At 40.0% G+C, this 12,360-nt stretch overlaps 1 protein-coding gene across 1 annotated transcript in view; it reads left to right on the top strand.

The window, feature by feature from the left end:
* The window catches only part of ADRB2 (adrenoceptor beta 2), a 58,957-nt gene extending 47,720 nt beyond the window's left edge, over positions 1-11,237 (top strand). The window contains exon 2 of the mRNA XM_028717675.2: positions 9,996-11,237. Coding sequence (XP_028573508.2) covers positions 9,996-10,030 — 35 coding nt within the window. The 3' untranslated portion in view covers positions 10,031-11,237. The remainder of the gene's footprint in view (positions 1-9,995) is intronic.
* Positions 11,238-12,360: the final 1,123 nt, after the last annotated feature.

The raw sequence follows: 12,360 nt of genomic DNA, 5'->3' as shown, positions 1-12,360 counted from the left end.
TAAATAAGAATTTTATGGCAAGCCAACGTCTCCTACCTCAAACTGAGAAATGGGGACTTCCCTATACCTTTCTTAACAGACAGTATTGATATACTGCAGAAGACAAATGTCATCTGTGTACTGTGAGGTTCAACTTTATTCTAATGATGCTCTGGCCATTTTCACACCTGCATGTGGATGAGGGCTGGCCATGATCACTATTTCCCTCTATGCAAAAAAGATTGCATGAACTCACCCTCTGCCTCATTATAAATGTGGAGGCTTAAATTTTCCCCCTTTCCTCATTGAGCATTATTGACATGAGAATTGCTGAAACTTGAGTCCAAAACAATATTGATCAGGATGTCTTTACTGGGCATTTCTAACATGCCACAGAGTGTGTGCAGAGTAGACCACACAGATGGAAACACTGAAGAGATGCAAAAAGATCTTTGCAAGGTTTAATAACAAAACTCCTCTAACATACACCTTACATAGTGTGTATAATCATCACCCACCCACCAGGAGGGGGGGGTAAGAAACAGAGTAAAGCACATTATATACCATTATATCACAATTGCTGACACAGCTAATTACAGTGACTTATCTGCACCTGCTACACTGCTACACAGCTGAAAAACTAGGTGAGGATTTGCACTCTGGCTTTTAAAGTGGTATACACCCTATGGAACAATAATGAACCCAAACATTTAAACAAACTATTCAACAGTCTTGGGCCTCTCTAGAGCTCCTTTTTTATTATCATTTGTGCTTATGGTGGTATCAGGGCAGTTATACATGACCCTGCTTTTGGTACTGTTGGTGCCTCCAAAGATTTTGAGGCAGGCATATGGCTTCATTTCCAATTGGTGCATATCCCATACCATCCTGCTAGAATCCGTTAACTTTTTTTTATTTTTTACTGTAGCTACTTTGCTTTAATTTTTTTTTTTGCCCCACTTTTGTTACACCAAGAATGTCCTGCCAGAGGACATTAATAAAACAACACTGGGGGAACATCACAGAACAATGAAAATGCTTGTATATAAAGTTCTATATGACTTGAGACCCAAGCTGTTGAGTCTCCATATGCTCCAACCCATACCTTATGGTCTGTGGTAAAGGCCTTTCTAACAGCACCACTGGTACAAATGACAAGGAGGGTGGGCTTTCTTGTCTTTGAAACTCCCTCCCAAAGGAAATTAGATAGTCCCCATCCCTGACCATATGCAGGAGGAACTTAGACCTTTTTAGTTGTAGCTTGTTCAGGGTACTGGGAACTGTAGCTCTGTGAGGGATAAACTGCAGTTCACATGATTCTTTGGGAGAAGTCAAGTGCATCTTGGATGTGCTTTGAATTTATGGTGTGGCTATGCCCCTGCAACTTCAGCAGGCCCAAAGGCTATCTGGGCACTGTCTTCCCCATTATGGTGAGATTGTTTGAATTTCTATTTCAATTATAGTAATTATTTCTAAATTTGCATCTGTACACATATAAAATTGGCATATGCAAATCTTCATCTGTTTTTAGTGAGGCATTTCCTCTCCTTTGGGAAGGCAGAAGTGGTCACACTACTTTGGATGCAATCCTGCTGGAACGGAGCATGTTCAAGTCCCATTCATTCACTTCAGTGGGAGCATTTGGCACAAGCTTAATTTTCAGCTTAATTACATTTTTGGAACAGTGCTGTATGATTAATGAGATCCCATTTTTGTTTGGGAATGGTTTTCCTTAAGTTCCCTGGACAGTTTTGCATGCATATACTTTATTCTAAGTTCTCTTCATTCATTGCCCTATCATCTGTTCACTTAATCACAACTGAATGGAAGAGTTTCTCCCATTAAACTTCTTTTCTTTACATCTTGTATATGCAGCAGTAGGATTATAACAGTTTGGTGTCCTCTGCACCATTGGCCAGATTGAACTATGCCATTATAGCAGCCTTTCTCAAGCTTGGGTCCCCAGACATTTTTGCACTACAACTCCCACTATCCTGCTAACTAGGGATAATGGGGACCCAAGCTTGAGAAAGGCTGTGTTATTGTATACTTGCTTATGTTTGGGTTCAGGGGGCATACAGTAGCTCAGCTCTCAGAAAGTGTCTGTAATCAGGTGGATGCGCCAAATCTTGACTGAATAGCAGTGTTTATTCCAGCTTCAGCCTGAAACATAACTGAATGGAGAGAGTCAAATAATGAGAGGTATATATATATCCTGAGATATTCAGGAGGGACAGGAAGTAGCATTCTTAAATATATATTGACAATATATCATAGTCACATAATGTCCAGATTCCAGAGGAGTAGCCACGTTAGTCTGTTGCAGCACGAACAACAAAAAGTCTTTTGACACCTTAAAGGTGAACATTTTTTTAATGGCATAAGCTTCTTTGAACTAGAGTCCACTTCACCAGATGCACAATCTGTAATTCTTTCTGGTCAGTTATATATCTACATAAGGGTGTAAAGAGAAATGTTAAAGTTGGAGTTAAATGACAATGAATTCAGAAAGTTCCATCTGTGACCATTCCGTTAAATATATGCAAACTGACCCTTCACAGCATCAGCAATTGGCAACAGCACACTCATCTTAGACAATACAACTGGAGTTTAAATTATTAAAAGTGAGTGTAGATACCCTTCACAATGGCAATGGTGGTGATGGAGATAACAGCATCATCTTAGCACTGCTGAGTACATTTAACAGCAGCAGCAGAGCAGAATACCATTGTCTCTATTCAGACCCAAATGAATAGAATTGAACTTTTTGCCAATTCAGCAATTTCATGCTGGAGTTTCCATTGGACGTTCCTTTGGTCCTGCCCTAACTACTCAGGGTGATATTTGAGCAATAGAATGTTCGTTAATAATGCAGTTTATGTGAGGGAAGTGGAACATCAGAATGGATAGAGGAAAAGAGACTTGGGGGAGCTATGTACTGTTGCCATAAAGAGCAGAAAAGGCAAGATAGGGGATAGGTGAGCTCTAGGATAGATCTAGGTAGAGCTGGAGGAGAACTTTGCCCGAAACCCTGGAGAGCCACTGCCAATAGACCATACTGATCTAGATGAATCAGTAGTGGGCTGAAAAAGGAACCTAAAGGAATGGTGAGTAAAGAAGGCAGGGAGTGGTGGTGGTGGTGGTGATGTAGGAAGCAATTGTCCTAAAGGCAGAAAGGATTGCATGCTGTCAGCAGAAGTATACAGGCAAAGAACAGGACCAAGCATCAAGAAGAGCAAAAATGTATTGAGAGATATACTTATGAGTCAATCTTTATGGCTGTTCTGAATGGTTTCATGCATGCTCTTGGATGCTGCTTAGTTCTTCAGATTGCACTCTTTGCTGTTGGGAGGGATCATTTGGCCCTAGAGCAAAGGCAGGTTTGCATTAGGAGTGATCAGTGGTCAACTATAGGCAAGCTTTTGTTTTTGGGTCTGACTCAGTGAATGAATTTGGCCAAGTGTCATTCATGGGTCAAGAAGCATGGCCATGGGAGGTCATGGAACCTAAATCTCTCACTGGGTTACCCAGAGCAGCAGATAGCTAGAATTCCAGCTCAACATCTGATTTTTTGCTTCATGAGACAGATGTTTAGGGCAAAAGCATCTGTTGTGTTTTTGCTCTCTCACTCTGCATCTCTTCTTCTCATTCCTCGTTCATGCACAACAGTGAAAAGAAAAAGAAAAAAAATAATTAGGTTGTCAAACACTTAATAATCCGTTTCCATCACAATCCGATGAATGGAATTTTTACATCATTTGCTGTAGTTTTACGGAGTAATAGTGTTCACTGAGGAGGAGAAGGTGAAAGTTTATTTACCCTTTACACAGTGAAGAAAAGGCGAAACCAGAGAAAGAATGCATGGTTGTGAGTGGTTCACCTGCATAGAGAACTAGGCACATCTGCTACAAAATTTGGTTGATTTTTATACCAGTTTAACACTCATGACTTGCATAAATAATCCTAGGACCTGCAGCTAGCTGAGGCTGCTAATTATGTCTTATTTATTAAAGTATTTTCAACGCCACTCTTCAGCCAAAGAAAGCTTCCAGGGTGCTTTGCAGATATCAACGGCAGGGCAGATCTTACCATCAGATTTATAATCTGAAAGTGGCACAAAGGGGGGAAAGAGAATAGGAGATAGGAGCAGGGAAAGCCAACCCAAACACTAGTTCTTATTTATAAAGCTTTAACGACAAGCTGGAATGGAAACAGTTCAAAGAGAGCATGAGCCAAATGTGGTTGGTATCTCAGTTGAGCCAATGGAGTGGCCCTGCTTCCATTCCTCTCCTCTTGACTGCAGTCTGATGGAATGGCTGCTGTCAGGTGACAGCTGAGGGAAAAGGAAAACCGATGATGCCTTCAAAGATCTATAAAGAGAAAATTTATAGCCCCTTACATTTCCCTGGAGGGCGAGAGAATAGCAATTAAACTATTTTAGATGTAGATGGGCCTTAAGCATTTAGTTTTCAGCCTGGTCTTCATGCTTTGGGGAACAGAACAGCCCTTCACAAAATATTAGCGGTCATTCTCTGTGTCATAAAGGGATTGTGGTCTTCTGAAAATCTGATTTGAAAGCTCTATGGTTACATAAATAAAACAAAGCAAGTTAACAATGGATTTTTTTTTTTAAGCTTTCATATACTAATGTAAATCCTTTTACACGAGATAGCTGAAAAAGTAAAAAGTAAACTTACCCCAGTATTTGAAGATAAGGCACATCATAACCAGTTTATTAAAAAGATTTGGTACACTGAGATAAAACACAAGGTTTGAAATATTAATTTCAAAAAGCAAACACTCAAAAGGAATAATAGGAGATATATATAAAATAACTGCAGAACTGGAATCATCCCAGCCTAGATGTCAATCAAAATGGGATACAGATATGCCTAGCAATATATCTCAAGAAAAATGGGCCTGGTTCTGGGAGAAACATTTCCAGATTTACACTTTGTAGGAGTTTAAAATCTATAAAATCATGCCTCATTGGTATCTGTCTCCAGATAGACTTCATAAAATATATCCAACAATAAATAATCAGTGTTGCAGATGCTCCAGATGTGACTATTTGTCATGTACTTGGAGGAATGTCTGATTATTAAATTATTTTTGGAGTCAGTATTGACAGAAAGAGATAAAGTCCTTGGCTAAGTCCGCCCCATGAATCCTATTCTAACAATATTTGGATATCTCAACAGCATCATTCCAGAGTCAAATATTGGTAGCCTATTTATTAACTGCAGCAAAAATTTGAGAAATGACCTTTATGACTAAAGTTACAACTCTTAATAAGAGTAAGAGAAAACATACAAATAGAATATAACTCTACCGGAAAATGGAGTTTGTTCCTACTATATGCAAGGTGCAAGAGCAAATAAACCATTATTCCTTGTTAAGGGACATATAGACATTAGAGAAAACTTTATACATTTAGTACAGATTAAGCACTTTATTGTGTTTTGAAGAAGCTTGAAATGTCTGATATAAGGATTTTTTGTATTTATATGCATTATATTTCCTAAGTTTATATTTATCCACCTAACTTATGCATTAAGCTGTCAGCTGTCTATGTAATATTGTCTTCTTCTTATTCTCCCTTTTGTAATCTACCGTGCAAACTCAATTATCTGTAACAAATAAACTATTTTTTAAAAAAAGAATAACAAGAAGCCGTTGCACAAAAAAGGAGGGGGGTTGTGACAAACTGAAAATATATGAGGAAACTGCCAAAAGTTGAATGTTTAAAGAAAAAACCATTCGAGTTGGAGAAACGCCACACATCGTTTTGCTCTCTTTTGCTTTTAAATGAACATTCCCATTTTCTATGAACACATTATGTCAGGCACGTCGAACAGGTAGATCGTGATGCACCAGTAGATGACCGGACATCTGTGGCAGATCACTGGTAGATCACTGGCTCACCCCAAAGAAGCTGAACAAGTTTTGTTCCCCCCAAAAAAGTCAACATTTTTGCCCTGCACCCCAAAAAACTGGGGCTTTCCTCTTCCCTAAAAAGCTCAATAACTTTGACCTGAACCTCCCAAGAGGGGGTAGATCACTGCCAGTCTTTAACTCCGTGAGTACCGGTAGATTGCAGTCTCTTGGGAGTTGGCCACCCCTGCAGTATGTCATTGGCATACACAGAATGTGCCTAATCCACATTTTTTAAAGATCTAAAACAATTTCATTCATATACAGCAACAAGGCACAACAGTTTATCATTTTAGTTATTGGATTATTGCCTTAAACACATGCACACACACACAATTCCACTAACGCCCATGTACAGAAGACTAGTTTCAAATAATTTAGAATACTGAAAGCTTGATCCTTTTTGTTGTTATCATCATTATTGTATTTTTTTAAAAAACAGTTTTGATTGCTTCACAAGTATCATGGTGTGGGAAACTTTAATATGATGGAATTCATACAAATAGACACAGCATCAAAGTGTCTGAAGTCCTTTGGGAGGAAAGGCAGGTTCGAAATTTAATAAATAAAATGGCACCCTGGGACACAAAGGCATTTAGCTAGGAATGAATGAATCATGTTGCTTCTGCGTCAAAACTCATTGGCACACTGCATTTTTGTTTTTTCCTGAATTTGGATATCTACCTTTTAAATCTGGATTCTGGAGGGTGGGGTAGTCAACTGATCTTCCTCTTCCTTTGTTAAGAACAGATTTATTGTACCAATGTAGGTTGATGCAGCTATCTGCTTACGCTAGCATGCTACGCCTTGGTTAAAGCATAAGTCAGGCCCAATAGAGGGCATTGATGAGAACATTTCTAGACACATGAATGATTATGAAGGCCTCCCCAAATAGTATTTGAGTGGACCTCAGGATTCACCATAAGAAATATGTGTATTTCCTGAATTTGATGTGTAGTTTGGGAATTGTATTATATTTTCTGGATCTGATGTATATTTTGTGAACTTTATACTTCATTAAATTTATGTATATTTCCTGAATTTGATGATATAATGTGTCAACTATATAAAGGACTGTGTATATGTATGACTTCATTTCCACAGGGGCTAGAGAAACTTATCTTAGGACCCCACAGGTTGAAAACATGTAATGTAAAACTAAGGAGTACAAAGGCTTAAACCCAGATCTTAAGGGGAACTTGCTTTGCTAAGTTCACACAGCAAGCATTCAATTTTTGGCCTCTTCAGCTGTTACCTTATCCCACCCTTTCATGCTATTTGACTACATTAGCATCCATTTTATTCCAAGATCACAAAGGACCTATCTCAAATCTATTACCTATCATTGGAGTGATGCCCCAGCATGGTTGTAAGATCAGTGTTGCTGTTCCAAAATAACATCTGGACGCTATCCTCATAGTCTTTTAGTCTGCAGTGGAGGTTGCAATTCCTACCATTAAGTTTTCATGGAATGCTGCATGACTATTAAAAATCTATTAAACTCTATCCACCATCTTTATATTCAAGGCCACAATATGGTACATCTAGAGATTGTATGTAACGTGAAGGAGATTATGTGTTGAAATATTTTAGTTGATATTTTAGAATGTAAAATGCTATTTTATTTATTGATTGGTTTTACCTTGTGGGCTTATAGCCGAATAAAGTATTATTTATCTATCTATCTATCTACCATTAAGTAGATTAAAATAACAGAATGTGTGTTTTAAAACGTTTCTGAATTGCCCTTTCATTTAAAAATAAATAAATCCAGGGTGGTTCATACAACACAATAAAAGAGCAATCATCAATAACGTGGTTAGGGGGAGTAAAAGACAGAGCTAAAAACAGTTGCAGCAGAAGTGAAACACCAGAGGTTTAAAGTATGAGAAAAGGGGAAAACATAGTACTTAAAAAAGATTAAGATATCCGTCAGCTGAGCTTCTCTAAGGTGAGAATTCCACAAGTTGGGTACCAAGGCAGGAGCACCACAATGTATGTTGTTTGTCATTGCGTTCCTCAGTACTATATATATTTTTTGTGAATCGAAGGCTGCCATTCTAGGCATGCTTAGCTGGGAGTAGGTCTCACTGACTTACTTTCAATGGCAGCCTGTAGGGTGATTCGCTAAACAAAATGGGCACCATTCCTACCCATATGTTTACATGCTGCAAACGGCCTCCACTCTCATCCCCCCCCCATCAGTGTATATGTCAAGTTAGTATGTTTGGGCCCAAGGCACATTGCTTTCAGCTTACCTACTTTTGCCATTTAATTGTTCCAATTATCACCCAGTTTGGAGAGCTTCTTCTGGAGCTCTTTGCTTTTATGCTTTTTACCAGCCTAAATAATTTGGCGTCATCAGCCCACAGTGAGGCATTCTTTGCCATAGACACACCAGCTAGAAAATAAGTGAGCAAACCATATGCTCAAGGTGCTTTGCAGGGTGTGAATGTACATGGGGTATTCCTACACTGAGAGAAGAAAACCTCGATGAGAGACTGTCTTTGAGGCCTTTGGAAGAAAGGTTGTATTGGTCTAAGACATGCTTAGACAACGCTGGGAAACCTGCAGCCCTCCAGAAATTGTTGGACTCCAACTCCCATCAGCCCCAGCCAGCATGATCAGTGGTCAGGGAAGATGGAAGCTGTAGTCTGGCAACATCTAGAGGGCCATAGATTCCCCAACTCTGGTCTAACGTATATGGAAATTAGAAGAAAACAATGATTAACTCATTTCCACCCCTCTCTTCCATAAGTATGAAATGCTTTCACACTGTTACAATTGTAATAACTGAAAATCAATCCTTAGAAAGATGAATAAAGGAAGGCAGAGTATTGAGACAAGAATTTATTAGAACTGAATATGAGACTAGGTCCAATTATTAAGAAGCAAAAAAGAGAGAGAAAGAGATAAAAAGAGAAAGTAATATACTGAGAAATTACAGATAGCCGTTGCATTACGTGACTCAAGATTCCGGCATGCTATTGCTTGAACGTATTAAAGCAGAAACGTGTTTAATTAAAATGCACAAAAAGATACAAGCAGGATGTCAATGTAGTGCTGCAGGGGAATACAAAAAGGTTGTCTTATCTCCGTAAACTTGACAAGCGTATGTCCTAATTTGCATCAATATTGTAGCAACCTTAACATCATAGTGGTGCTTCTCTTCTGGGTGACCTATGGAACCCAGCTGCAGCAGAGAGGTCATGGCCTTGGAACTCCTATACTTTTGAGCTCCTGTCTGCATAATATCAGCCAGTTTGGGGGGCAAATAGTCTAACATTTCTCCAATGAAAATAGGGACACCCTAAGGAAAAGGAAGACATTCTGGGATCAAATCAATCAAAAAATGGGATGGCTTCTGTAAATCTGAGGCTGTCCCTGGAAAATAGGGACACTTGGAGGTTTTGTTGTCCTGCTATTCAATACAATTTTACCAAACATCATAGCTAAAGCAGGAACAGCAAACCTACAGTATATGGTGCAAAATATCCCATTCCCTCTTGCACAGAGCATTAATTGATGATATAGAAGTGCTTTGAATCCCAAGACATTGATTGCCATTAGGTAAGCCATTAGGTCTGTTCACAATTTTTAAATTTAACCTGCTATCGATACTCCTGTGCTATATCATTCTCCTACCATGGATTATCCAACCCAGTTCAACCCAGTTGTTTTTCCTCTCTCAGAAGTTCCTTCATAATCTTAGTCAGTGTCTTTTTGTGCAGGAGCAGCCCCATAACGCAGCTAGGGCTAATGACAGTTGCGGTTCAAAGCATCCAGAGAGGACCAGGCTGGGAAATGCTGAGTTGAGGCAATGCATTAGATATGGCAGACCAAACAAACCCTGTATGTGAGGTCTTGCTTTTGTTGAATTTGAATTCTCATTTTGTTGAATGTTGGTTTCTCATTACAGACCCACTTTGGGGTTTGAAAGAAACATTAGAAGTTGTGATGTGATGCCACCAAAATCAGTGTCGTGAATGGGGGCAGAAGCACAAATGTTAACTGCAACACATCACCCTTTGGGTGCTTCCATACTCCAAGCTGACCAGATTGTGTTTCTCTTTCCTCTGCAGAGATCCCTGGGTGCCCTGGAATGGTTGAAAGTTGAGCGGGTTAAGCTTTGGCCCTCCTAACCATTTGCAACTCTCAGAAGCTCATGAAGAGACAAGTCTAAGCTCTGCTTTACTTTTGTTGGCACAGAGGAACTTCGCATTCCTTTGCACAGGGATGAAAGGAAGGACAGCTAGCAAACCAAGTTTCCAGGCTGTGAAGAAAACTGCAGTGAATGAACCATTTCGGGGATTCAGCTGTGAGAAGCCAAATCAGTTTGAGATAGGATTGGTGGAGCCTTCGCAGTGCAAAAATGAAAGGCTTTCCTAGAGCTGAAGAACATGAGTTTCCAGAAGTAGGGGAAGAGTTAATGATTTTATTAACTCACCCACACTGTCTCCGCTGGAAATATCCTCAAGGAGCTGAAAAGCCTTGGGAAGACATTTTCCCATCTTGTTGTTAGTCTACTTGTGGAAGGGACATCAAATATCTGGCTTCCTGGTGAAGCCAGCAGATTGCTAGGATTGGGACGGGATCATTATGCAGCCCAAACGTGAAAAGAATTTGGGAAGTAATACACTGAGGAGCACTCTTGTAAAACCAAATTGGTTTGCAGTGCACATTCAAAGCTGGTTTCTGCTCCTGGAAGTATTTCGCCAACTTTTCCCCAAGCCAACACTTGTCCCCATAGCCAAGTGGTTCCACAAAGGCAGAAGTGAATAATCACCTCGTGGTAGGATTCCAAATAAATTGACTCAACGTTTACCAAGGCCCTTATTCAGAGGCATTTCTCCGTAATATTGAGTTCTGTGCAATTTCAAGAGACCCCAAGAGACCAAGATTGAAAGGCAGCTTCTCTCAATTTTTTTATTTTTTTTAAAACTTGTAAGCAACCAAACACCCCTCATATACTGTTCTTGAAGCTAAGCTTTCTGCATCAACCTCCTGGTATCATAGGATGTCCTTCTTTGGGAATCTTGAGATGTCTGGCCTTGACTACTCAGCTCACTCCAAGTGCTGATGATGTTTAACCCCTTTTGCCAGGAGACACTTCCAAGGCTTTGTAGGAAGGGGAAAGAAGCCTTGTTGAATACTTGGGAGAGACAGACCAGCACCAGAGAAGCTTATGTGAGGAGTCTGGAGTCGAAGTTGGATGGCCAAGGGTGGTTTCAGAAAAGGGGAGAATCTTTCAAGTTGTGGTTTTATAAGAAAACTCAATTCCCTGTATATTACATTAAAAACTCTGAGGTGTAAAAAAAAAAAAAGCTTTCAAATGTAATCTGTTTCGGCCTGGAAGGCAACAGTCAGCTTAAAAATGCAGAAGGAAAGGTTCTTCATTTTGATGATTATGTTAAGGGCTTTGTCCCGTAAGATTTAAAAGATGCCTGGAGCCAAACCATGAATTATTGAGGCTTCTGTGTGTGTAGTGTCCTGTCCCTTCGACGCAGTGTGCAATATTGCTGAGGATCAAAAGACCTTCTACTGTCTGCAGCAAAAGAGAAAGAGAAACCCATGCTATCAACTGCAAGGGGGAATGAAGCTATCCATCAGCAGAGAAGCTGGTGTTCTTGCCGTTGTGCATGACAAGTGATTGTACTGCCGTTTGCTCTCATGGACTTTGTATAAGCATGAGCCTCTTATTCATTGGACCGCTTTGAACCCATTGGATTCCTAAATATCATGTGCGGGGGGGGGGGGGAGGGAGAAGGGATTTGGGGCTCTGCAGGGCATGTTGCCTGTGAAATTAAGACACACTGGGCTTCCATGTGTGCTGCTCTACAGTTGTGGTGTCTATTTATTTATTTATTGGGTAAGGATGAGTTCTGGTTTCCTCACCTTCCTTACAATGGGGGAAGATGGTGCAAAACCTCACAGAGCAATGGGTCACTGACTGCTCCAAAATAAAAAAACCTGAATCCATTGTGTGATGGTGTCCAATATCTGTCATTTTCTTCTTTCTTTGCTGGTCCAGAAGAGACCATGTCAGTATGCTGGTTCCTCCATTTCTGCTTTCTTAGGTACACCATGTGTAGTATAAAAAACCCAAATTTGATTTAATGCTTAGAGGTTCTTTACATGCCCTCTTTGTGTACAATCAGCTGGCCTAGAGCCTCACTGGATATAAACCAGGCCAGCTTCACTACAGTCTCTCTGTTTATCTATGCATATTTCTCCAGTGGAGCCTCTCCACTGTAGCTTCCTTTCATGCCTTGCAAGCTACTTGTGCATTTGCTGCGTATGCAAACATTATCATTGGCCACACTGGCATTTAACCATTATCTACTACTATTTATTATTATTTATTTATACCCCGCCCATCTGGCTGGCTTTCCCCAGCCACTCTGGGCAGCTCCCAACAGAATATTAAAAACACGTTGAAACATCAAA

This window comes from Podarcis muralis, chromosome 2, assembly GCF_964188315.1.
Source record: "Podarcis muralis chromosome 2, rPodMur119.hap1.1, whole genome shotgun sequence".
Taxonomy (NCBI): domain Eukaryota; kingdom Metazoa; phylum Chordata; class Lepidosauria; order Squamata; family Lacertidae; genus Podarcis; species Podarcis muralis.
The sequence above is the reverse complement of the archived record's forward strand: the minus strand, read 5'-3'. Positions and strand labels throughout refer to the sequence as shown.